This window comes from Chiloscyllium plagiosum, unplaced genomic scaffold (assembly GCF_037043375.1).
Source record: "Chiloscyllium plagiosum isolate Xiang-an unplaced genomic scaffold, Cpla_swu_hap1 HiC_scaffold_30, whole genome shotgun sequence".
NCBI classification, from domain to species: domain Eukaryota; kingdom Metazoa; phylum Chordata; class Chondrichthyes; order Orectolobiformes; family Hemiscylliidae; genus Chiloscyllium; species Chiloscyllium plagiosum.
Window position 1 is genome coordinate 19,025,778 of NW_028270168.1, and position 26,900 is coordinate 19,052,677.

General features: G+C 42.8%; 1 protein-coding gene across 1 annotated transcript; it reads left to right on the top strand.

The window, feature by feature from the left end:
* Positions 1-5,699: 5,699 nt before the first annotated feature.
* On the top strand, positions 5,700-26,700 carry LOC122563378 (taste receptor type 1 member 1-like). Its single transcript, XM_043717119.2, has 6 exons — positions 5,700-5,863; positions 10,713-11,010; positions 18,274-19,068; positions 20,646-20,858; positions 22,067-22,187; positions 25,415-26,700. The coding sequence occupies exons 2-6, from the start codon at positions 10,747-10,749 to the stop codon at positions 26,335-26,337; spliced, it is 2,316 nt and encodes a 771-aa protein (XP_043573054.2). The 5' UTR covers positions 5,700-5,863; positions 10,713-10,746; the 3' UTR covers positions 26,338-26,700.
* Positions 26,701-26,900: the final 200 nt, after the last annotated feature.

Below are 26,900 nucleotides of genomic sequence, written 5' to 3' on the forward strand. Positions count from 1 at the left end.
GGATGGGAGGTCAGACTGAAGAACATTGGCATATCAAAGTTTACAGATACCAAAGTCACAGAGGACTGTTTCAGCAGCAGTTGAGAGATGGCGATGGCTGAGCTGTCCAGTGTTATCGAGGTGGAACGAGGCAGACTTGTAACAAACACGGGGAATGTAGGAGAAGCACAGCAGCATCTGTGGAAAGGGAACCTGAGTTAATGTTTAGAATCCAACATCTGTGAGAATTAGAGTCATAGAGACATACAACATGTAACCAAACCCCTTGGTCCAACTCGTCCATGCTGACCAGGAATCCTAAATATACCTAGTCCCATTTACCAGCATTTGGCATATATCCCTCTAAACCTTTGCTATTTATATACCCATCCAGATGCCTTTTAAATATTATAATTGTATCAGCCTCCACCACTTCCTCTGGCAGCTCATTCCACACACACACCACCTTCTGCATGAAAAGATTTCCCCTTAGGTCCCTTTTAAATCTTTCTCCTCTCACCTTAAACCTATGCCCCCTAGTTTTAGACTCCCCCACCCCAGGGAAAAGACCTTGTCTATTTATCCTATCTATGTCCCTCATGATTTTATAAACCTCTATAAGGTCACCCCTCAGCCTCCAATGCTCCAGGGAAAACAACTTCAGCCTATTCAACCTCTCCCTATAACTCAAATCCTCCAACCCTGGCAACATCCTTGTACATCTTTAATGTACAAGGATGTTTAACCCTTTTCAGCTTCACAACATCTTTCCTATAGCAGGGAGACCAGAATTGCACACAGTATTCCAAAAGTGGCCTAGCCAATGTCCTGTACAGCCACAACATGACATCCCAACTCCTATACTCAAGGCACTCACCAATAAAGGTAAGCATACCAAACACTGTCTTCACTATCCTATATACCTGCAACTCTACTTTCAATATGAACCTGCCCTCCAAGGTTTCTTTGTTCAGCAACTCTCCCTAGGACCTTACCATTAAGTGTATAAGACTTACCAGGATTTGTCTTTCCAAAATGCAACATCTCACATTTATCTAAATTAAACTTCATCTGCCAGTCCTCAGCCCATTGGCCCATCTGCTCAAGGTTCCGTTGTACTCTGAGGGAACCTTCTTCACTGCCCACTACACCACCAATTTTGGTATCATCTGCAAACTTACTAATCATACATCCAATGTCGATCCTTGTGGCACTCCACTGGCCACAAACCTCCAGTCTGAAAAGCAAGCCTCCACCACCACCCTCTGTCTTCTACCTTTGAGCCAGTTCTGTGTCCAAATGGTTGATTCTGCCTATATTCCATGAGATCCAACCTTGCTAACCAGTCTCCCAGGGGGAACCTTGTCGAAAGCCTTACTGAAGTCCATATAGATCACATCCTCTTTGTCACTTCTTCAAAAAAACTCGATCAAGTTTGTAAGACATGATTTCCCACGCACAAAGCCATGTTGATTATCCCTTATCAGTCCTTGCCTTTCCAAATACATGTAAATCGTGTCCCTCAGGATGCCCCCCAACAACTTGCCCACCACCGGTGTCAGGTTCACTGGTCTATAGTTCCCTGGCTTTTCCTTACCACCTTTCTTAAATAGTGGCACCACATTAGCCAACCTCCAGTCTTCCAGCATTTCACTGTGACTATTGATGATACAAATATCTCAGCAAGGGGTTAACAATCACTTCCCTAGATTCCCGCAGTGTTCCAGGGTACACTTCATCACGTCCCAGGGATTTATCTACCTTCACGAGTTTTAAGACATCCAGCACCTCCTTCTCTGTAATATGGACAGTTTTCAAGGTGTCACTAATTATTTCCCCATGTTTTCTATCTTCCATATCCTTCTCCACAATAAATACTAATGCAAAATACTCATTTAGTATCTCCTCCATCTCCTATGATTCCACACATAGGCTGCCTTGTTGATATTTAAGAGGCCATATTCTCTCCCTAGTTGCTCTTTTGTTGCTAATGTATATATAGAATCAGCATTTTGCATCAGCATTTATTGTGGAGAAGGATATAGAAGATAGAAAACATGGGGAAATTAGGGACACCTGGAAAAATGTCCATATTACAGAGAAGGAGGTGCCAGATGTCTTAAAATGCACATCTGTCTTTTCTACAAAATCTTTCACAGCAATGACCTCTCCACCTAGAAGAACACAGGAAGCAGATCCCTGGGAATACCATCGCCTGCAAGTTCCTCTCCAAGTCACATATCATCCTGATTTGGAAACATATTTCCTCATTGCTAATGGATCAAAGTTCTAGAACTCTCTCCCTAACAAATTTTCTCTCTACTAGTTTTGATGTGAGGTTAATGCAGCCAGTTCACCATCAGTCAATTAGTGGGGACTGTGTTGTAAACCTTCACTTTGAACAAGGAGTGGCAACATTTTAGGTACTTAGTTTACAAAGTATAGCAACACACACTTGCTGTACTGACCTGAAATTCGCAGTTAGATATCATACTTCATCACTGTTCTTTCTCTTTTCCTGTCTGCCCCCCACCCAACAGCCTGTACTAAACGCAACATTGCAGCTGCTGTTTGTGGGAGTTTTCTGTCCACAAATCATCTATTCTAGTTTCCTATGATACAACAGTAGATGGTCTTCACCAGAATATTTGTTAGGGAATCAAATGGGTGCAATCTGAGTTCTACAGAGACCCATGCAAATATCAATTTCTAAAGGGCTGCAGAATCAATTACAAAGTAAATAACTAGAGCCCTGTGTGGACATCAAATGTTCCATTCACTGGTTAAAGTCACACAGCTGTGTTCATCTTCATCAAATAAATATTCCCTTCTTTGCATAAAGGGCACAAACTTATTTGTCTGATAAATTCAAATAAATACGAGGTGCTGCATTTTGGGAAAGCAACTTTTAGTAGGATTTATACACTTAATGGTAAGGTCCTCAGGAGTGTTGCTGAACAAGGAGAGCTTGGATTGCAGGTTCATAGCTCCTTGAAAATGGAGTTGTAGGTAGATAGAATAGTGAAGAAGGAGTTTGGTAGGCTTTCCTTTCTTGGTCAGAGTATTGAGTACAGGAGTTGCGGCTGTACAGGACATTGGTTAGGCCACTGTTGGAATATTACATGCAATTCTGGTCTCCTTCCTATCGAAAGGATGTTGTGAAACTTGAAAGGGTCCAGAAAAGATTTACAAAGATGTTGCCAGGGTTTGAGGATTTGAGCCGTAGGGAGACGTTGAACAGGCTGGAGCTGTTTTTCCTGGAACGTCGGAGGCTGAGAGGTGACCTCATAGAGGTTTATAAAATCATGAGGGGCATGGATAGGATAAATAGACAAAGTCTTTTTCCTGGGGTGAGGGAGTCCAAAACAAGAGGGCATAGGTATAGGATGAGAGGGGAAAGATATAAAAGGGACCTAAGGGACAACGTTCTCACGCAGAGTACATGTATTGAATAAGCTGCCAGAGGAAGAAGTAGAGGCTAGTACAATTGCAACATTTAGAAGGCATCTGGATGGGTATATGAATAGGAAGGGTTTGGAGGGATATGGGCCGGGTACTGGCAGGTGGGACTAGATTGGGTTGGGATATCTGGTTGGCATGGACGGGTTGGACCGAAGAGTCTGCTTCCATGCTGTACATCTTTATGACTCCTTGACTCTATATAAATTCTGAATAAATTGCTAACAGTAACTGTCAACAGACCCATTGAGTTAAATAGTGCAATATAGAATCCAACCTTACTCCCTGACCAAGACATGACTAACTCCTGGCCCTGCTACTGCCTGTGATCACAGTTACACAGTCACCACCCCTCCTACAACCCTTTCCATTTTTTCCTCCATCAGTGCAACCACACTGTCGGCCCAACTCAGCCGTGCAGGCCCCAGGTTGGAGACTTCATCCAGTGCAGTAAAGAGGGCAGGTAGTGATTAAACAACAATAACTTGTATTTCTAATGCACCTTTTACATAGATAAATGTCCTCAAGTGTTTACAGGAGTGCAAGCAAAAATAAATTCATGCTGATCTACACAAGGAAAATTGTGACCAAAATCATGATCAAATAGATTTAAGTTTTTAGAAAGTGTCCTAATGGTGGAGACAGACAGACAGAGAGAGAGAGAGAGACAGCTGGAGAGGTTTAGGCAGAGAATGTTACCATTTGAGGCCTAGACAATGGAAGCTTCACGACCAGCTGTGTTTACTATAAACACCACCAGTCAGTAGCCCAGTGACCACGTGAGTGCAGAAACAACACCATGGAATGGCAGCTACCAGGAGAAAAGATGGTGCTGTTCATCAGGAGAAGAGTCACCAGATTCAAAACATGAACTCTACTTTCACCACACAGAAGCCAACAGACCTGCTGAATTTCTCCAGCAATTTGTGTTTTTGTTTGTGATTTAATTCGGTGATTGTCTGGCAAAGACCTGAGAGGAGATATGAAATGTTACACCTGAAATAATGCTAAGAAAACTTCAACCAGGAACCCTTCAAAAAGAGACACTTAATTCAAAACAAAGCAGACTGTCACCTCCTCCAGTTACAGAGATATTGAGGGGTTGACTACCCATGCCAGCAGAAAGCCATGTCCTGCCGATATCATCTAACACTACAATCTCAGTATCCCACCACTTATTCTTCATTTAAACTAGAGGTTGGTTTGTCAATCTTTCTCATTGTTATCTGTTTAACCAATCTATATCCCTAATCTGTGCCTATGTGTGTCCTATTTGATTATCTTTTCTTACCCTTCTCTATCTCAAGAAAGTTTGGTTAATTTGATTCTTTGTAAAGCATAAATATACTTGCACTGGGAAAATGTATGCACAGGTGAAAGGTACTTTGCAAGATCATGTTGTTGTGGCCAGTCGAGAAAGGGGTTGTATTAAGAAAGGGTGCTTGTTCATCCTCCCTCATCATCACTTGGAGGTATCCAGACTGGAATTGAAACAAATTGGGGACCTTGCCTGGGACCAGACCATAGCATGACTCTCTGAGAAAAAGAAAGTTCCCCTTATCTCAGTCTTAAATTGGCGGCTGCTGAAAATGACCCCTGTGGTTATGGGAAAACTCTCAATGTCATCTCTGTCAGATCCTCTCCATTTCAGTTAGGTCACCTTTCAATCTTCTGAACTTCATGGTTTACAGACACAATCTGCTTCATGGCCTCCTCCTGTTCCCATGTTCCTTCCTTGTGATTGACTGTGGCTGAAACTTTAATTACAAAGCTACTGTTTTTGGAACATATCAATGCCCCTCTAAATGGGTAGCTACTGAGCCAAGTTGTTAGGTCTGGAATTTCTGCTATTAATGACTCATGTTCTTAACCTTCCCATGATAAAGAGGTCAAACGTAACACTCAAAATCTTGCAGGATTGAGAAAGGCGAAGATCACTGGGGTGATGTGAATAGGCTCAGCCAATTACTTATCGTCTTGGGAATGGTAGGAAAAGATTAGCATAACGATGATCATAACATGAGCACACGGATAATATGAAGTTGGTCGTGGTGACTCACAGTTGGCTTCAGGTTGCAGCAAATGACTATGTCCTGTTTGCATATTTATCTATCTGTTTGTACTTCCGAGAAAATTTGCAAGTATTCCATTATTAAACAACAGTAGACTCTCTTGGTGCCTATCATTGAGTATCTGTCAATAGCAGGACATGAGTGGATGGTTTCTACTGCTTAACAATGCTAATCTTTGTGTTAATTGTTGTGCCTACATATACATTGGAACATTCTGAAACCAAAGAAGGAGACACGGACACAATTTGGCCAGAATTTGAGTTACCTGGAGATTACATTATAGGTGGCTTGCTTCAAATTCACAGTGATGCACACTACCATTCAGACTTGCCTGAAACTCCAAGATGCCTGAAGTAAGAGTTATATTCTTTTGAATTGATTCTCAGGATATGGATGTCACTTGAAAAGCTGCCATTGATAGCCTATTGTTAACTGCTCTGTGGTGGTGAAGGTGATGGGTCTGATAGTTTAGGATAACTGAATGGCTTGCTTGCTCAGTTCAGAGTCGTTCTTGTTGTTATGGGACTAGAGTTACATATCAGCCAGACTAGGAAAAGACAGCAGATTTCATTTTTTAAAGGACATTAATGGACATTAATGGACCAGTTCATTTTCTTGGAACAATCTAAATGTTTCGTGGCCACTCTTAATGGTGCCAGACTTGTAGTATGAAATTGAAATTCTCAAATTGCAGTGATAAGACTTGAACTCACATCCACTAGATTTAGTCCAGTAACACAATCAATAGATTGCTAGATGCTAGACTAGGAGCCTGCGCACTGTCAGTAGGGTATTTTTTTCATAAACATGAGTGAACCATAGAGTCATAGAGTTGTACAGCATGGAAACAGGCCCTTCAGTCCAACCTGTCCATGCCGACCAGATATCCCAGTTTGGTTTTAAGAATAATTTCAGTCTCTTTTACTATCCCAGCTTTGTTTTAATGTGACTCTAGACCCATAGCAATATGGCTGACTTTTAGCTGCCCTCTGAGCAATTGAGAAGAGGTAATAAATGCTGGCCTAGCCAGTAACGTCCACATCCCATGAATTATTATTGAAAATGTCTGCCATAGTACACATGTTCTCTGGCTTAGTAATCCAATAATATATCTACAACATTATCAGAATTTTTGAGAAAACCTGTTTGCTTTAATAAATCCTGTATGATTCAGACTAGAATTCAGTTTGTAAACTTTGTTCTGATTGAACATTACAAATAAATTGTCATAAATGCAAGAATTTTCGAAATTGTGAGAAGCTGGTAGCTGTGTGTGTCTTATTTAGGGCTCCAAAGACAGAAGTAATCAGTGAATGAAGTAAACATTAAAAGGCCAATGTAATATTGCTCTTTAGAGTCATTGAGTTGTACAGCACAGAAATAGACCCTTTGGTCCAATTTGACCTTGCCGACCAGATATTCCAAATTAATACAGTCCCATTTGCTAGCATTGGCCCATATCCCTCTAAACTCTTACTATTTATATACTCATCCTTTTAAATGTTGAAATTGTATCAGTCTTTAGCTGAGGATTTTTGGGGAATTTCTGCAGTGCATCTTGTTGATAATGTACACTGCTACAACTGAGCTTTGGTGGCAGCGATGTTTTGAAATATAGGTCAATGTGTAATCTAGAGACTGGTTCCATTTTTTTTTCAAGCTGGATGATCTGCAAGTGACTTTCATCCCAATGTATAACTTCCGGAAGAGTGAATAAACTATGAGGTACAGATGTAAGTTTCAGTGCCTTTTATAAATTCAGCTCAGAATGATTCTTGTTTCCCGATGGTCATAGTCTTAGCTCAACCTGATAACAAAAGCTATTTAAGTCAGAATTTGTTCTCTTTAAAAAGTCACTTTAGTCCATGAAGCTATCAGGTACTAGAATCTGATGATGGAAGTTGAGAATTGTCCCATTTTAACAATGACCGTAACATCCATATGAGACTGTTAGCGTATAGAATTAAGGACCTGATTAAGAGAAGAGCTGAGTAGCAGACTCAGAATATAAATAATGGATGGATAGATGCTTCAAGGTGTGATGAATGGGTCAAGTTGATTGGGGGTAGATGTTCACAGGTAAAGGGACGGCTGGAAAATGAGAAGCCTTCAGAAATGAGATAGCGAGAGCCCAGACACAGAATGTTCCAGTTCGGGTGAAAGGAAAGGCTGGTAGGTGTAGGGAATGCTGGATGACAGGAAAATTGAGGTTTTGGTTAAGAAAAAGAAGATTCGATTCAATTCCCTACAGTGTGGAAACAGGCCCTTCGGCCCAACAAGTCCACACTGACCCTCCGAAGAGTAACCCACCCAGACCCATTTCCCTCTGACTAATGCACCTAATGCTATGGGCAATTTACCATAGCCAATTCACCTGACCTGCACATCTTTGGACTGTGGGAGGAAACCAGAGCACCCGAAGGAAACCCACACAGACACGGGGAGAATGTGCAAACTCCACACAGACAGTCGCCCAAGGCTGGAATTGAACCTGGGACCTTGGTACTGTGAGGCAGTGCTAACCACTGAGTCACTAGGAAGCATATGTCAGATATAGACAGGAGAGATCGAGTGAACCCTTAGAAGAATATAAAGGCAGTAAGAGTATACTTAAGAGGGAAATCATGAGGATAAAAAGGGGACATGAGATAACTTTGACAAATAGGTTTAAGGAGAATCTAAAGGGTTTTTACAAATCCATTAAGGACAAAAGGGTAACTAGGGAGAGAATAGGGTCCCTCAAACATCAGCAATGCAGTCTTTCTGTGGAGCCGCAGGAGATAGGGGTGGTACTAAACAAGTGTTTTGCATCAGTATTTACTGTAGAAAAGGACATGGAAGATATAGAATGTAGGGATATAGTTGGTGACATCTTGCAAAATGTCCATATTACAGTGGAGGAAGTGCTGGATGTCTTGAAATGCATAAAAGTGGATAAATCCCCAGGACCTGATCAGGTGTACCCTAGAACTCTGTGGGAAGCTAGGGAAGTGATTGCTGGTCCTTTGCTGAGATATTTGTATCATTGGCAGTCACAGGTGAGGTGCTGGAAGACTGAAGGTTGGCTAACGTGGTATCATTATTTAAGAAACGTGGTAAGGACAAGCCAGGGAACTATAGACCAGTGAACCTGACATTGGTGGTGAGCAAGTTGTTGGAGAGAATCCTGAGAGGCACAATTTAAATGCATTTGGAAAAGCAAAGACTGATTAAGGATAGTCAACATGGTTTTGTGCATGGGAAATCATGTCTCACTTGATTGAGGTTTTGAAGAAGTAACGAGGAGGATTGATGAGGGCAGAGCAATAGATGTGATCTATATGGACTTCAGTAAGGTGATTGAGAAGGCTTCCCATGGGAGACTGGTTAGCAAGGTTAGATCTCATGGAATACAGGGAGAACTAGCCATTTGGATACAGAACTGGAGGTGTAGTGGACAACGAAGAAGGTTACCTCAGATTACAACGGGATCTTTTTCAGGTAGGCCAATAGGCTGAGGAATGGCAGATGAAGTTTAATTTAGATAAATGCAAGGTGCTTCATTTTGGAAATGCAAATCAGAACAGGGTCTATACACTTGATGGTAAGGTCCTCGAGAGTGTTGCTGAAGAAAGAAACCTTGGAGTGCAGGTTCACAGCTCCTTGAAAGTTGAGTCGCAAGTAGATAGGATAATGAAGAAGGTGTTTGGTATGCTTTCCTTTATTCGTCAGAGTATTGTGTACAGGAGTTGGGAAGTCATGTTTCAGCTGAACAGGACATTGGTTAGGCCACTGTTGGAATATTGCGTGCAATTCTGGTCTCTTTCCTATCGGAAGGATGTTGTGAAATTGGAAAAGGTTCAGAAAAGATTTACAAGGATGTTACCAGGGTTGGAGGATTTGAGCTATAGGGAGAGGCTGAATAGGCTGAGGCTGTTTTCCCTGGAGCGTCAGAGCTTGAGTGGTGACCTTATAGAGGTTTAGAAAATCATGAGGGGCATGAATAGGGCAATTTGACAAAGTTTCTTCCCTGGGGTGGGGAATCCAGAACTAGAGGGCATAGGTTTAGGGTGAGAGGGGAAAGATATAAAAGGGACACAAGGGGCAACGTTTTCACGCAGAGGATGGTGCATGTATGGAATGAGTTGTCAGAGGAAGTGAAGGGGGCTGGCACAATTGCAACATTTAAAATGAATCTGGATGGTATATGAATAGGAAGGGTTTGGAGGGATATAGGCCAGGTGCTGGCAGGTGGGACTAGATTGGGTTGGGATATCTGGTTTTTATGACGAATTGGAGGGAATGGTCTGTTTCCGTGCTGTACAGCTTCTATGACTGTATGACTCTGTGAGATGAAAGTGGGTGACATGGGTGCTGGTGCTATTGCAGGTGGGGGAAGAGTGTTGATGTGACCCAAGCAAGTGAGCAGGCATCCAACAGATTAGTAGTGTGGGGAAACTTGTGAGTGAGAGTGTGTGAGAGAAGAGGTTGCATGTAGCAGTGAGAGTGGTAAAGTATGAGACTTGGTGGGAAGTGTGTGCAGTAGCTGAGATGAAGGGAGTGTGTGGTACCTATCCTGGCAGAACAGAGGAGGACAATGACCATACTCTTTTACGCCTGTGTATTCCTCCAGACAACTGAGACTGCACTGACCTCGACCAGGCTGGCACACTTTGGTAACATGGCCTTCACTAGTGGTCCTGGGGGAAGAGGACATTCTTCCTCTGCACCAGCCCATCCAGAAGGACCTCAAGGCTAGTCTGAAAATGAGGTGCCAATTTCACTTTGTCATATCTGGGAAATGTCAGGAACCATATAGGGTGACTCTGAACTGACAATGCTTGACCAGACGCACAACAGCTTTTTAAAGATGGCATTGGTACCAATAATCCAAGACAACCTGAAATTCAAGATCTTCAAATACGCATTGGATGATTATTTGGATGAAAATAGTTAGCAAGGGGTTAAAAAAAACAATTTACTGGAATTAGGTGATGATGCTCATTTGAAGAGTTGGTGCAGACATAATGGGCTGTTACACTGTCATACCTCTGTGATTCTGTAATAATGAGTAAACTCAATCTCTTTGCTGTGTGCAATTTGGTAACCATCTTCATTTAAACACAAGAACAACCTCCCTTCAAAAGCAAAGTATTTGCTGTGAAACACTTCGGGATAACTCAAAGAAGTCATAAGCTCTGTAAAAATTCTTTTCTCCATCAGCTTTTCCGTGAATGGCTACCGTCATTTGCAAGCGATGAAGTTTGCTGTGGAGGAGATCAACAACTCGACTGAACTCCTGCCAAGTGTCACTCTAGGGTATCAGATCTTTGACAGCTGTGCCACTTCGATCAACGTTAAGGCAGCACTCGAATTTATTTTGGGGAATTCAACTCAGGGAGCCGAGTCATGCCATGATTTCAAAGGCTGTCGCCCAGAGCTCTTAGCTGTGCTTGGTCCATGGTCATCTGATGGTGCTATTGCCGTTGCAAGCATTCTTCAATTGTTTCATATTCCTCAGGTAGGTCTTCAACCAATGTGTTTGTTCATTATTCAAGAGTCTATATCAGGGTGTGGCTGTCTGCGGCAATTCCGTTTTATCACACTGGTTTCCCGAATTCGCTGGTGTTGCAGATGCATGTTCCATTCAGTATTTCTTGAAGGTGAAACCAAAGTGTTTGACCATGAGCTTTATTGAAGCGCTTTGGCAGCAATGGAAGGTTGTGGTCCTGTGATGATTAAAACATCATTGGCCCAAGGACATTAATAAAGTTATCCATTGAAGGCTGTATGTCAGGTATGTGTAATTCAGAATCACGCTGTACAAACCACAACCCCTTCACTCTCTGCCTGGCCACCTGCTCATGTGCCTTCTCTGCTCCGCCTCCTCCCCCCCCGCCCCCCCATCTCCAGTATTTGTTGACTCCAGTTATAGTGGCAAAATGGAAGAATATATCAGCCAGGACCCTTGTTCCTGGTCACTATTCACTGATCCCATAGAAACCTTTTTGTGAATTATTGATATGTCCTTGAGTAATAAATAACTCTGCAACTCTTACTGTCTAGGTTATGGGGAGTGGGATTAGATGAATGCTCTTGCAAACAGCTGGAGCAGACATGTCAGGCTGAGTGGCCTCCTTTTGTAATGTCACCATTTTTTGATTCTATGAAAAATGATGACTTAAGTGCAAGAGCAGAAGTCTAGAGTTGTCCAAGAAGTCATAGTCCTATATATGCAACTAGTTGAGGTCCCGGCACCAGACCTTGTGGCACACCATTTGTTATATCTTGCCAACCTTGAAATGACCCATTTATGGCCTATTCTTTGCTTTCTGCTAGCTAGTCAATCTTTAATCCATGCTGGTATTTTACCCCCACACTGTGAGCATTTATTTTCCACAATAACCTTTGGTTTGGCACATTATCAAATGCCTTCTGGAAATCTGAGTCCGTATATTCACCAGTTCTCCTTTATCCACAGCATATATTACATCCTCAAGGAACTCCACTAGATTGGTCAAACATGATATCTCTTTCACAGATCTGTGTTGACTCCTTCTGCTTACATTGAATTTGCCTGAGTGACCTGCTAAAATTTCTTTAATCATAGCTTCTAATCATTTCCCAATAAAAGATGTTAAGCTAAGTGGCCTGTAAGTTTTTGCTTTTTTCTTTCTCCCTTCATTTTTGAATAAAGACACTATACAGGGGAACCTCGATTATCTGAACTTGATGGGTGGGCACTATTTCGTTCGGATAATCGATTATTCAGTTAATTGATCAAATGCCTTTCCTCTGGGGCTTGGAGTTTTTAAAGTCAGCTCCCCGTTCAGGAGACTGCAGCAGCAGAGAGCGCACGAGCCCTGCCCCTGCCCCAACCCCACCACCCCTCCCATGCAATAGCCACTCGCCCCAACACCACCCGCCTCAACCCCGTTCAACACTGCCCCACCCCCAACACTGCCCCACCCCCCAACACAGACTCCCCCTCCCGTGCAACACGCTCCCTCGCCCCCAACACATCCCGCAACCACATACCCATCCAACACTGTCCCCGCCCCCAACACCGTCCCCCAAACCCGTGCAACACTGTCCCCGCCCCAACCCTGACCAACACTGTATCCCGCCCCCAACACCATCCCTCAACCTTGTGCAACACCACCCCGCCCCAACCCCATCCAACACTGTCCCCCAACCCTGTGCAACACCACCCCCACCCCAACCCCGTCCAACACTGTCCCCGCCCCCAACACCATCCCTCAACCCCGTGCAACACTGCCCCCGCCCCAAACCCATCCAACACTGTCCCTGCCCCCAACACCATCCCTTAACCCCGTGCAACACTGCCCCCGCCCCAAACCCATCCAACACTGTCCCCGCCCCCAACACCGTCTCTCAACCCTGTGCAACACTGTCCCCGCCCCAAACCCAGCCAACACTGTCCCCGCCCCCAACACCGTCTCTCAACCCTGTGCAACACTGCCCCCACCCCAACACCATCCAACACTGTCCCCGCCCCCAACACCGTCTCTCAACCCTGTGCAACACTGCCCCCGCCCCAAACCCATCCAACACTGTTCCCGCCCCAACACCGTCTCTCAACCCTGTGCAACACTACCCCTGCCCCAAACCCAGCCAACACTGCCCCCGCCCCAAACCCAGCCAACACTGCCCCCGCCCCAACACCGTCCAACACTGTTCCCGCCCCCAACACCATCCCTCAACCCTGTGCAACACTGCCCCTGCCCCAACCCCGTCCAACACTGCCCCACCCCTAACACCATCCCTCAACCCTGTGCAACACCACCCCGCCCCAACCCTGTCCAACACTGCCCCCACCCCCAACATCATCCCTCAACCCCGTGCAACACTGTCCCTGCCACAACCCCATCCAACACTGTCCCCGCCCCCAACACTGTCTCTCAACCCTGTGCAACACTGCCCCCGCCCCAAACCCATCCAACACTGTCCCCGCCCCCAACACCGTCTCTCAACCCTGTGCAACACTGCTCCCACCCCAACACCATCCAACACTGTTCCCGCCCCAACACCATCCCTCAACCCTGTGCAACACTGCCCCCGCCCCAAACCCAGCCAACACTGTCCCCGCCCCCAACACCGTCCCTCAACCCTGTGCAACACTGCCCCCACCCCAACACCGTCCAACACTGTTCCCGCCCCCAACACCATCTCTCAACCCTGTGCAACACTGCCCCTGCCCCAACCCCGTCCAACACTGCCCCACCCCTAACACCATCCCTCAACCCTGTGCAACACTGCCCCTGCCCCAACCCCGTCCAACACTGCCCCACCCCTAACACCATCCCTCAACCCTGTGCAACACCACCCCGCCCCAACCCCGTCCAACACTGCCCCCCGCCTCCAACACCGCCCAACCTGCTCCCAACCCCGTGCAACGCCACCCCCTGCCCCCAATCCCATCCAACACCACCCCCCCCAACCCCATAGGCACTTGTCCCATCTCCGGGGAAACTGGACTGGACACCAACAACAGGACTGCTGCAGTAGCCTTTGTGGGGTAAGTCTCCAAATAGCACACACACACAACATTTTACTGCAACGTTTTGACTGGTTCCACCTCTGCCCTGTAAAGGACAATGTTGGAGAGATTATCTGGGAAGGGAGGTGGGGTAGAACTCCAGGGAAAGTGTGGGGGGAGAGAGAGGCCAGGAGGTCAGTCATTTGGAGACGGTGCCTATTTAATTATTGTAAACAAAAGATGCGATCATTGTTGGAAACACGTCTTTGATGTAATGTTTCCATCGGGACCTCAAGATCTCCTTTGGATAACCAATTTTCAGATAATTGGTATTCGGATAAGTGAGTTTCCTCTGAATTTACTTTCTCCCACTCTAATGGGACCATCCTTGAATCAATGTTTTGGAAAATTAAAACAATGCACCAACTATTACACTAGCCACTTCTTTAAAGACTCTGAGATGATGTCCATCTGGACCTGGGTACTTGTCGGCCCATAGCTCCAACAATTTACTCAACTCCACTTCTCTAGTAGTTGAGATTTTCTTGAGCTCCTGGCTCCCTTCAATTTCCAGGTTTGTTGCTGCTTCTGGGATGTTAATTGATCATCTGTAGTGAAGACAAATGCAAAATACCTGCTCAATTCATTTGTCATTTACTTTCTTTCCATTATTAATTCTCCAGTCTCATTTCCTATAGGATCAGAGCTCACTTTTTAAAAAGTCTTATATTTCTATAATATTTAAGAAGCTCTTACTGTCTGATTTTATATTACTGACAAGCTTTATCTCATATTCTAATATTTCCCTTCTTATGAATTTTTTTTATCACTGCTTGCTGTTTTTTGTTCTCTGATCAATTTTCTGACCTGCCACTTGTCTTAGCACAAATACATGTCTTTTAAGTTTGATTTTATCTTTGTGTTTTCTTGTTAACCACAGATGATTAATCTAATCTGCTTCATTCTTTCATGATTTTGAACAAAACATCAAAACTCAATTCAATTATCTCTTCACTAAAGACAGCATTTCAAGTTCTCTAAACCATCCACATAAAAAGTACCCTCATCACTGAAACCACTCTCATAAACCTTTTGTGTACCCTCTATTACCTTCTCATCCTTCCTAAAATGCAACACTCAGAATTGGACAAAATGCTCCAGCTGAGGCTTAACCACTGAATTAGAAAACCTCATTGCAACTTCCTTCTGTTGTACTCGATGTGTTAACTTTTTAACTGCCTTTTCCACCTGCTGTGCCTTTCAACAATTTGTGCACATACGCCCCTCTTGATCTCTCTGTTCCTGCACCCTTTTTGGAATTGCATCCTTTAATTTATATTATCTCTCCTCATGCTGCATATCAAAACATATCACTTTGCACTTCACTGCATTCTCATTAGCCACTTGTCCGCTCACATCAACATCTCCTTGAAGTCCATCAGTCTCCTCCTCACAGATCACAATACGTGCAAGTTTTGAGTCATCTGTAAATTGTGGCAATACAATACACACAAGCCTTTGCCATTTACATTTGTCAACAAAATCAGTGAGTTCAACACAAAGCCGTCAGGGGTCTCATCGTACAGCTTCCTCCAGCCTGAAAAAATATTTGTTCAGCGTTATCCTCTGGTTCCCATCTTTCAGATAACTTTATATCCATGCTGTCACTGTTCCTTTTACTCAATTCATTTTGACATTGCTGACAAGTCCTTTACGTGGAACTTTATTAAAATGTCTTTTGGAAGTCAATGTACATGATATCAGCCACATCACCATCATTAACATCTCAGATAGCTCATCAAAAACTCACTCAAATTAATCGAACATGATGTGTATTTAACAAATCTGTACTGTTTCCCCCTTGAACTCCACTCATATTTTTTTTAATGTCCACACTGCCTTAACAGGATTTGCTTGTTAATACGCTTGGCCATATCGGTGTTTTCCAGGTGGTGGCAAACATATATATATATATATATATAGTCTCGACACACAAGTATATTTTTTCTTCTTGCTATATATTAAAACAAATATGATATATATTATATACATATGTACATGAAACCATGGATGATTTGTGGGAAAAGAAAGAAAACAAAGGGCACTATTGTGACTTAAAAAGGGAGAAAGAAACTAAAGCAGGGCCCTTGGGGTAGTGTCCCCACTCCTGGACTAGGAGACCTGGATTCAAGTTCCACCTGCTCCAAAAAAAAGAAATGATTCACAAAGGTCTTGTGGTGCACTGGTAGTGCCCCTATCCCCGGACCAGGAAGCTGGAGTCCAAATCGCACCTGCTCCAGAGGTGTGTGATGGCATTGCTGATTAGAAAAATAAGTTCAATTAAAATAAATTAAGAAACTAACCAAATATCTGTTCTGGCTGAATAAACCCACAATGTTTATTTGGCCCAAGGTTATCATTTCTAAAGGTTTTTGCACCACCAATATTCAAATGAGTAGCCTGTAGCAGGGGGAGGGACAGGAATCACAGGACCTAGTCCTGCTCCTGGCCTGGACTTCCAGCCCTGGGCCCTGACCTTCAGATTCTGGAGCTATCCTGACACCTTTTTTGTATAACAAGTATGCAAGATTTGCAGTACTCCAGTCCTCTGACACCACCTACTGTATCTAAAAAGAAATGGAAGATTATGGCCCTTCCTCCACAATTGCCACCTTAGTTCCCTCATTCAATCTGCTCCTTTGAACTTATAGATATTTTAATTAACCTCTTCAAAAAATGTCATGACATATCCCTGGAGCAGGTAGAACTTGGACCTAGATCTTCTGGTTCACGGGTAAGGACACTACCACTGTGCCACAAATTTCCACCACCACCTCTCTCCCGACCCCTTACTTTCTGACTTGGAGGCTGCAACTATAATCAGCCTTCACATATCTCACCGTGATCAATATTTAACTTGCCTGGCATCTCAACAACATTTTCATTCACTGTGACTCTGCAGCAGCTGCTCAATAAGGTATTGTGCAGCGTCCTCAAAAAGCACTAAGAGGTATTTTAATTGTCAATCTGTTTTTTACTGAGCCTCCAGGTATCCTTTGCAATATTCTAACTCCTTTATCAACATGGAGATTTACATTACGTTGGTACTTCTGCTCGTGCCTCCTTGCAAAATCTTTAATGCCAGTGAAAATCACTAACCTTATGCCTTTAAGTCTGAGGCACATCACCCAAGCATCTCGTGTTTGATGATTATTTTGTAGTGTGGTTATTTATATGAGTCCGTTTCAGTGCCTTTAAACCTGGCTAACAGGTGACCAGAGCAGCCATGAGAGGAACGAACAGTTAACCTGGTGGTTTGGTGGTGTTGGTTGAGGAGAAATGTTGACCAGGACATTGGGAGATTTTCCTGCTTTTCCCAGAGTGGCATGAAATATTTGGACATGAACTTCTGACCTATTGAATGCCAGGCACTCCTGGAGCATCATTTACAGCAATGCAGCACCTCCTTCCATACTGCACTAGTGTTCTTGGTTAGGTAATATCTCATCCTAAATTATGCAAGTTTTTGATTTGTGTACACTTATAAGTCTATACTCATAAATCTACCATGGGCCTATGGAGCCAACTTACTGCTGACTTATGATAAGATCTACAATAAGCTAATGATCACAGAATTAAGCAGAAGGAGGCCATTTGGCCAATCTGCTTGCACTAACTCTTCAAGTGAGCTTCAATGCCTATTGCCAGTTTCCTGCTTTCTTCCTATACCCTTGTACACCAAATCTATCCAAACAATCATCCAAAGTTCTCAACTGAACCTGCCCCCACCACACTTTCAAGCAATGCATTCCATATCCTAACTACTTGCTGTATGAAAATGTTTGTTCCCATATCACCCTTGCTCCTTTTGTACATCACTTAAAATCTTTGCCCTCTTCTTCTTGTTTCTTTTGCAAGCAGGAACAGCTTCTTCCTATCTATTCTTTCCAGCTGGATTATGATTTTGAAAATGTCCATCAAATCTCCTCTCAGCCTTCTTCTCTTCAAGGTGAACAACACCAACTTCTTCAATCTATCCTCAAAGCTGAGGTTTCTCATTCCTGGAACCATTCTTGTAAATTGCTCCCACACTCTCTCCAATATATTCACATTGTTTCTGTATTGTGGAACCCTCAGCAATACACAATACTCCAGCTGAGATCTAAGAAATGTGTTACTGTCATTGACCATCGAAAATATTGGTTATAGAGACTGAGTACATCATTGACTCTAGCCTTATTCCCAGACTTCAAAAGTTTAAGTTGCTCTGATTTTCCATTGCAGGTCAGCTTTGGTGCCTCAAGTGATGAGCTGAGTGACAAAGTGCAATATCCATCATTTTTCCGGACTATTCCAAGTGATTTGAAACAAGCAGAAGCAATGGTTCTATTGATCCAGAGGTTTGGCTGGAACTGGATCTCAGTTATTGCAAGTGACAATCAATATGGACAGAATGGAAAACGGAGGGTGGTAGAGTTAGCTTCTGAGAGACAGATCTGTGTGGCTTTCCAGGGCTTAATCCACGATCCAGGATTAAAGCAAGAAATCATCAACATGATCACGTACATGAGTCTCAGTGAAGCCAACGTGATCATCCTGTTTGCTAGTCAACTTTATGCCAGAGCATTCTTTCAAGCAGCAGTTGAGGTAAATGTCACAGGGAAAATCTGGATTTTAAGCGAGTCATCTTTTGGAAATATAACAGCATCAGATATACTGAAAGCTAAAACAACTGGCACATTCCTGAGCATTGGTGTCAAGCCGGGTCAAATGCCAGGTTTTGGAGAATTTCTAATTAAATCAATGGCTACCCAAAGTCCAGCAATCAATCAGAAACATTTAATCTCAGTGAAGGAAACAGAAAACAGTAAAGTGAACAGGCAAGAGAACTGTGCCCAGCTATGCAGTGAGTGTCAATATTTCACTTCTGCCACTGTTCAGGCCTTGCTAGGATCTTCAGTATGGAGCATCTCGTTTAATGTCTATGCTGCCATGTATGCTGTGGCTCATGCTCTGCATCAAGTCCTGAATTGCCACTCAGGATCCTGTGACAAGCCTAGAGCATTCTTACAATCTCAGGTTAGTATTTTATGTTAACTAAGTTAAATTACTGTTGAAAAAAAATCCCAGCTCTCTCTGTCTTTCTCCGTTCACTCATAGAAAGCTCACATCCTGGCTCGGATTTTCATTCTGAGGAATTGTCAACCGCTGTGGCTTCTTTTAAAAAAATCATTATCTTTATCTGGGCATCACTTGCAAGACTGGCATTTTATTGTCCATCTCTGATTGTCCTTGAGAAGTTCACGATGCGCCAAATCTTGAATCACTACAATGCTTATGGTGAAGGTATTCCCATAGTACTATTAGGAAGGAAAATGAATCAAGAGCGAACCTTTCTCCACTATTTGATAATGTGATTAAGAATCGATCATAAGTTTTTGGGACTAGATTACATATAAACTGAGATCAGATAAGAAAGGAAGATTTCCTTCTTAAAAGTGTATTCGTTGAGCTGTTTATTATTTTGATCAGTCTGATAGTAGCACAGTCACTTTCACTGATACCAAAGCTTTACTTTCTGATTTTAAAGTTGAATTGCAATTCATATATTGAAGGTTGGATTTAAACTATCAAATAAAAGCAAAATATTGCAGATGCAGGAAATCTAAAATAAAAATGCTGAGGAAACTTAACAGGTCTGGCAGCACTTACAGACAGCGAAAAAGAATTAACATTTCATGTCCAATTTGACTCTTCTTCAGAATACCTGAGATATGGGATTTGAACTCATGTGCTCTAGATTATTAGTTCAGGGGCATAGCCACTACACTCTCAAGTGTCAGACTGTGAGTCTGAAAAGTGTGTGTCAACAGGATGTCTTCTAATGGAGCCAGTTATGAAATCATACTCACTCCAACTGGAATCACTGGTCAGTAATCACTTGCTCAACTCTGTTTGGATTGGTGAACACAAATCAGTTACTAACATTAAAATTTTGTCATGCAAGTCACTATTTTCAAAATTAAATCACCAATTGTGAAAGAGATTTGGGCTCTAGACACACAAACGTGTGTATGACTGAAGACACAGATATACATCAGCACATTTCTGTCTAGGCATGACACATACAGACATATATATGTGTTTGAGCACACAGTTAGACACATGGATGTTTGCACATGGACATAAAGACATTTTCACATACATAGACAGATATATGTGTACAAACATGCACAGGCCGGCAACCAATCGCATATGCTGTGATAATATTCTTATTATCTCTTTCTTGCCCCTCTTTTTCTTTGCTTCTCCAAAGAGTTTAAAATGACTGGGGAGGAATGCATGGTAAGGGTGAAAGTGGAATGAAAAAGTATTTAGCTCTGATGATATAATAAGTGTGGGATAGGGCTTGATGGAATAACTGCTTGTTTCCTGCCTATTAATTTTGTACTTTTGCATGTAAGTACTCATGTAGACACATAACGTGTACACAGACACATCAGTACAGGTGGATATACATAAGCTGCCATCCATTCACACACACACACACACATGGATTCAGCAGAGTCCTGGAGATAATCCTCTACTCATTAGTTGGTGCCTGGCTGGTGGAGAGGATGAGGTTTGCCTCACTAACAATTCCACTTTTCTTTCAGTTGCTGGAGGGATTGAAAAAAGTAAATTTCACTCTGCACAATAACCTGATATATTTTGATGAAAACGGAAACCCTCCAATGGGCTATGAAATCATTGCGTGGGACACACAAAATGAAAGCAGCCCCATGAAAGTGATTGGATCCTACAGACCCAACCCAGGTCGACTGATCATCAATGAATCTCTAATCAAATGGAATTCTCCAACAGGTTTGGTAAAGTATCCCTTTAGTTATGGAGTTCTTAAAATTTAGAGAGCATAGTCTTTCATCTCTAACCCCAAAACATAAGCATGGATTCTGCAGTTCACAAATATTAACTTCAGTTTACATTTTTTTTCTTATTGCCAATTATCAGTCCAGTCTCTATTTGCTTCTCTTCCCGTACAGTAATGGGTAACGATGCTTCTCCTCCAACTCCGATATCGCAGTATCTATCTATCCAGGCTCATTAATGTAATAAAAACTTCGTAGCAACATTCAGAGCGGGTAATAAACATCAATCAGGAAATGGGAGAACTGCTCCTCAAGGCCAGATAATGTTGAACAAACTGTTGTGGGCAGAAAGCTGTCACAGTAAATGCTGAAGAGGATGGAGAGAACATCATAAACACAAGCCAGAAGAGAAACTGGGGGTTGCAGGGAATGAGAGGACTGAAGGGGACTGTTGAGGGGATTAGTGAGCATTATGGTTTGAAGATTAATCTTCAAGGCTTTTCTGCAATCATCCCTGAAGGAAATCCATGGTAACAAAAAAACTTTACGTGTAATTTGTTTTCTTTTTATTTGGCCATTTTTGCTTATTCATTACAAAAACATGTGGCTGGGTAAAATGTCTGACAATCAAGAATCTTTCAAATGGGTAATGAACAGAACAAACCAGTACAGGCCCTTTGGCCATTGATGTTGTGCTGACCTTTTATCCTACTCTAAGATCAAACTAACCTACATACCCTACATTTTGCTATCATTAGTAGTGATGTGTGTTTTTTTTTGTTTACTTTGTTCATTGGTTGTGGGCATCACTCCAAGGTCAGAATTAATTGCCCATCTCTAAATGTCCATGAAGAGGTGGTGGTAACCCACCTTCTTGAACCATTGTGCTCTATAGGATGTACGATTTTACTTCTTGTTGTGAGGATGAACATGTGGGATGGCCAGTACTGTGAGTCCTGGGCCAGGGCTTTTGACAGCAAGGAGATCATCTGATAAAGCCTCCAGGAAAACGACCAGCCAGAGTAGGCCAGACAGCAAATCGTCAGCTGGCAGAGTGCATACTGTATCCTTCCTCCTCAATTGGTGTTAAAAACAAATTGGCAGTGAATGAAGGAATAAGCATTGAACTGAATCCTAACTTCTTGTGAGGTGATGGTGAAATAAGACAGATTGCCAAGCTATGTATATCTGTTAATTTGTTTACACAGGTCCCGATGTCAAATTGCTCCAGGGAATGTGATCCAGGCCAGTGGAAAAAACGGGACACCTTTCACAGTTGCTGCTTTGTCTGCATAGATTGTCCTGCAGGAACCTTTGAAATCAATGATGGTGAGTCCAACTCCACAATTCTACTGAGACCTGCAGAAGCTTTAGAAAAGGGCATGCCTTCATGAAGTAACAGTGCAATGGTAAAATGTATTAGAGGTGCAGAGCTAAAAGGAAGAACCACAGCAGTCACTTGTGGTGACTCTACAAAGTTGGCTGAATCAGTTTGGCTCTGCTGAGATACTCTCACTTTAGTCAGAAAATCGTAACACAGAAAAGATGAATAGCTGTGCTGTCAGAGATACCTCTTCCTAGTGAGATGTTAAACCATCCAATTAATCCTAACATTTGGGTGACTGTTAAAGATCCAAAGGCATTTTTTAAAGAAAAACAGAATTCCCCATATTATGACAACATACCAGGAAGATCCCAAGATTTATTCCCAAGCTTTGCTGAGTGGCTGATTTCAGATATTTGGCAGCACTGTTGATGGTGTAATGCTGTTTGGGGGAGTATGTGTCCTGACTCCTGGTTGCCGCCCACTAACCCTCAATGGGAATATAACCTTATGGAGGCTGGTAAGAGTTGACTTCCTTTACCCAGTCTCAACATTATGTTCATGTCAAAGAATCGCCATCCAAATTTGTTACTGGAGACTGCATCCCAACACAAGTCGTACTCTAGGGTTCTACCTGAACTTGCCTTTGTTGTAGGGCTACACTCCAACAGGGGTCGCTACGGTAAGGCTCCATCAAAAACGTATCTGTGTATTAGGGCTGCATCCACAAAGTCCTCATACTTTAGGGCTGTATCCCAACATGTGTCCAGGATGGACAATGTGGACAGGCTGTGGAAAAACAGAAAAACAGCAGAAATAATGAAAACACGCCATCAATCAATCCCATATTTGCAGTCTGTGTAATAGTTTTTGAAGAATCTTTAGATTTTGGAAAAGTCCCAGAAGATTAAAAAAACTACCAATCTAATACCCTTGCTCAAAATGTGAGAGTGACACAAAAAGGGGCAACTGGTTAGCTTAACGTCTGTCATTGGGAAAACATTTGAGTCTATTATGTTCTGCTGGTGCCCTTTTGTCTATCCTGTTTATTAGCTCCTCAAAGAATTTTGGTAAACTTGTCAGGGACAATTTCCCCTTCCTGAAGCCATGCTGGCCCTGCCTGATTATGTTATGTATTTTTAAATGCTTTGCTCTTACATCGTTTATAATAGACTCTAACATTTTCCCGGTAACAGATGTTAAGCTAACTGCCCTGTTTTTTTGTCCCTTTCCCTTTTTAAATAATTGTGTTACATTGGCTAAGACAGATTTTTAGTCGCTAAAGGACTTGAAGGTTATGGAGTAAAGGCAGAAAGGTAGAGTTGAGAATGATAAGATCAGTCATGATTGAATGGTGGAGCAGTCTTAGTTAGCTGAATGACCTACTTCTGCTTCTATGCCTCCTAAAGCGTGTGGTCTTATCAAAGGGTGGGGTACCTATGGAATTCTCTACCACAGAAGGCTGTGAAGGCAAAGTCACTGAATATGTTTCAGAAAGAAATGGATAGACTTCCAGTAAGTACATGTATCAAGGGGTATGGGAGAATGTGGGAGTATGGCGTTGCGATAGAGGATCAGCCATGATCTTGTTGAATGGTAGTGCAGGCTTGATGGGCCGAATGGCCTACTTCTCCTTCTTTCTATGCTGCTGTTTGTTTTATGAGACACCTGCCTGCTCTGCATAACTCCCTCTCCTGGTTGATACTTGTGTTTGTGCTATCATTGAAACCCAAGGCTTCCCCAAGTGGGGTTCAGGTCACAAGGTAAAATGCTGGGGTCATGAGTCTGAGGTAGCAATTGCTGCCATGGAGTTTTGATACAGTTGTGCCCCTGCTCTAATAGACCTCCATTTTCACAGCTGCCTCCTCACGGTCATTGAGGGATGGCTACAACTTACATGCCTTAAAATGGAGTCTCAGTCAGAAAAGATTTGGCAAGCACAGTTGTATGTCATCTGGTATGATTTATGTCAAAGATGTTGGTGTGTATGCCATGGATAGCCTAGGAAATTTGAGTGCCCTTGCAACAGCTGAAGAAATGGGATCAACCAATTACAACTTCTCCCATGTGAATGAAATCAAAGGTGCTTGGGAATTCAGACATTTACCCAGATTAATACTCCCTGGTGTTGCATAAGGAAGTTAAGATCCAAAAGAGTTAACTGATATGATATTAAGCTCCACCCATTAGCAAATAAAGGAGTGTTTCTGGCAGTAACTAACCAGTGTTCACATTGTTCAGTTATGTAGTAGAATATTTCAGTAGTAGTAGGGTACATATTCCCGACTCAGGCGACTGACTGTGTGGAGTTTGCACGTTCTCCCCGTGTCTGCGTGGGTTTCCTCCGGGTGCTCCGGTTTCCTCCCACAGTCCAAAGATGTGCAGGGTCAGGTGAATTGGCCATACTAAATTGCCCGTAGTGTTAGGTAATGGGTAAATGTAGGGGTATGGGTGGGTTTCGCTTCGGCGGGTCGGTGTGGACTTGTTGGGCCGAAGGGCCTGTTTCCACACTGTAATCTAATCTAATCTAATCTAATCTAATCTAATCTAATCTAATCTAATATTCTTAGGTATAGCCTGGGGTCTTAGAAAGGACTGTTATTTTCTCAGATGTAATGTCCTCACTACTAAATACTATATAATAAACCTGTTCTGTTTATCAAGATAGAGCCTGCCTCCTGCTGAAGATTGTGTTTGGGCATCCTTCCTCAGTTTTTTTTTAATTCATCCACAGGACATGGGTATTGTTGGCCAGACCAGCATTTATTACCTTATTCTAGGTGCCCTTGAAAAGGTGGTGGTGGGCTGTCCTCTTGAACTGCTTGGCATTAGTAATTCAGCCAAATGCCAATAAGAAGGTTTGGTGGCAGTGAATCCATTCAAGGCATTCCCAGATGATTCCAGCGACATGAGCACAACATACCCCATGCTGACAGAGGTGGTATCTGAAAACAGCACCTGGGGCAGTCAGTGAACAGCTTACAGTTCAGAAACTACTCAGGCACATGTGATGTTCTGCAAAGTGTGTTTGAAATGAAATTATATCATTTGAAATAATGACTAATAGCTATATGAAGAAATTAAAGAGACAGATCTGGAAAGTAACTAGCTGCTGGTGCAATGATGGCATTAATTCTTCTTTCATAAAGCAAGCTTTTATTAAATGTGGTTTATTTCACAGGGAGGGGGCAGCCACTAGTGGACACTCTAACCAGTTGTTGTTGTTTTACAGAATGTGTTAACTGTTCCTTGCAGCAGTGGTCACCAGAGAAGAGTTTGACTTGCTACGATCGGGCTGTGGTTTATCTGCAGTGGGGTAGCAATATTTCCATTGCATTGTCAGTGATGGCCAGTGCTGGATTTTTAACAATGGTCGGCATTACTCTTGTCTTTGTCATTCACCTCAACACTCCGGTTGTCAAGGCAGCAGGAGGGAGGCTATGTTTCCTAATGCTTTTCACCTTGGCTTCTGGTTGCTGCAGTGTGTTCCTCTTCATTGGAAAGCCAAACAATTTCATTTGCAGAGTAAGGTGGCCCCTCTTTACTGTGAGCTTCACAGTCTGTCTGGCATGTATTTTTGTCAGATCCTTCCAAATAGTCTGTATATTTAAAATGGCCACCAAGTTGCCTAAAGCCTATGATTACTGGGTTAAATATAATGGACTGTATGTGTTTGTGTTTGCAAGTACATCCATTTCAGCTATCAACTGTTCTGTATGGATGGTCCAAGAACCAATAGTGACAGTGTCTAATTATAACCTTTCTCAAAAGGAAATATTCCTACTCTGCACTACTGACAACGATCTCTCAATTTTCCTGTCGGGCTTTCTGTACAATGGGCTGCTGGGTTGCCTCTGTTTTGTCTTTGCTTTCTTGGGAAAAGATTTGCCAAAGAATTACAATGAAGCAAAGTGTATTTCCTTCAGCATGGTACTGTACATTGCCTCCTGGTCTTGCTGCATTCTCGTCATCGCCTCTGGCTTCAGGCAGTATCTCCCCTTGGCCCAGGCTCTGGCTGCTCTGCTCAGCTTGTTTGGAATCCTGGTTGCTTATTTCCTCCCTAAGTGTTACATTATTCTGTTCAAACCTCAGTGCAACACAACTGTATTCTTCCAAAGTTGTATCCAGGATTACACCAAAAACAGAGCGGCTTAACAAGACAATGCTGTGGCTTTAAGAGGTGTGTTCTGTTCTTTTTGAAAGAGATTGGAAAACGGGTGTGTCTTGGGTGGTTTTTTTTAAGTTGGAACAATTGAAGCAGCCTGAGTGGGTGTGGTCAAGCTCTCACAGATCAAGAAGTTTTAGTAAGCTTTCAGCAGTTGTTGTTGTATGCTTGAAGAAGTGGAAGCTATTTTTCTCCCGCTTGATAAAGGGCCAAAAGCTGAGGGTTCCCTTCCTAGGCTGCTGGATTGCATGTGAATTTGCCTTTTTGCCACAGGGTGTATTTATGGGATGTCACTATTATGGAAATGGATATTGTATCTATCATTCTGTTAAGTTTTCCAATAAAGATGGTAATCTAAACTCTTCTTTCTTTGATTGTATTTTAACCATAGTGTTTGAATAAATTGTGTTTTGCTTAACCTGGAGTAGTTTGACAAGTCGAATTGTGTCTGGAACATAGCACTTCATATTTGCCTTTATAACAAGAACAAGATAGGGTCAAGGCTACCTTCTTAAAATAATTTGAGGGTGTCTGGCCTGTCCATAACACCAAT

Coding starts and splice junctions, on each gene's coding strand:
- LOC122563378 (XM_043717119.2), top strand. CDS start 10,747: ATGAAGTTTGCTGTGGAGGAGATCAACAACTCGACTGAACTCCTGCCA. Junction 19,069..20,645: donor GAGCATTCTTACAATCTCAG/GTTAGTATTTTA, acceptor CTTTTCTTTCAG/TTGCTGGAGGGATTGAAAAA. Junction 22,188..25,414: donor AACCTTTGAAATCAATGATG/GTGAGTCCAACT, acceptor GTTGTTTTACAG/AATGTGTTAACTGTTCCTTG.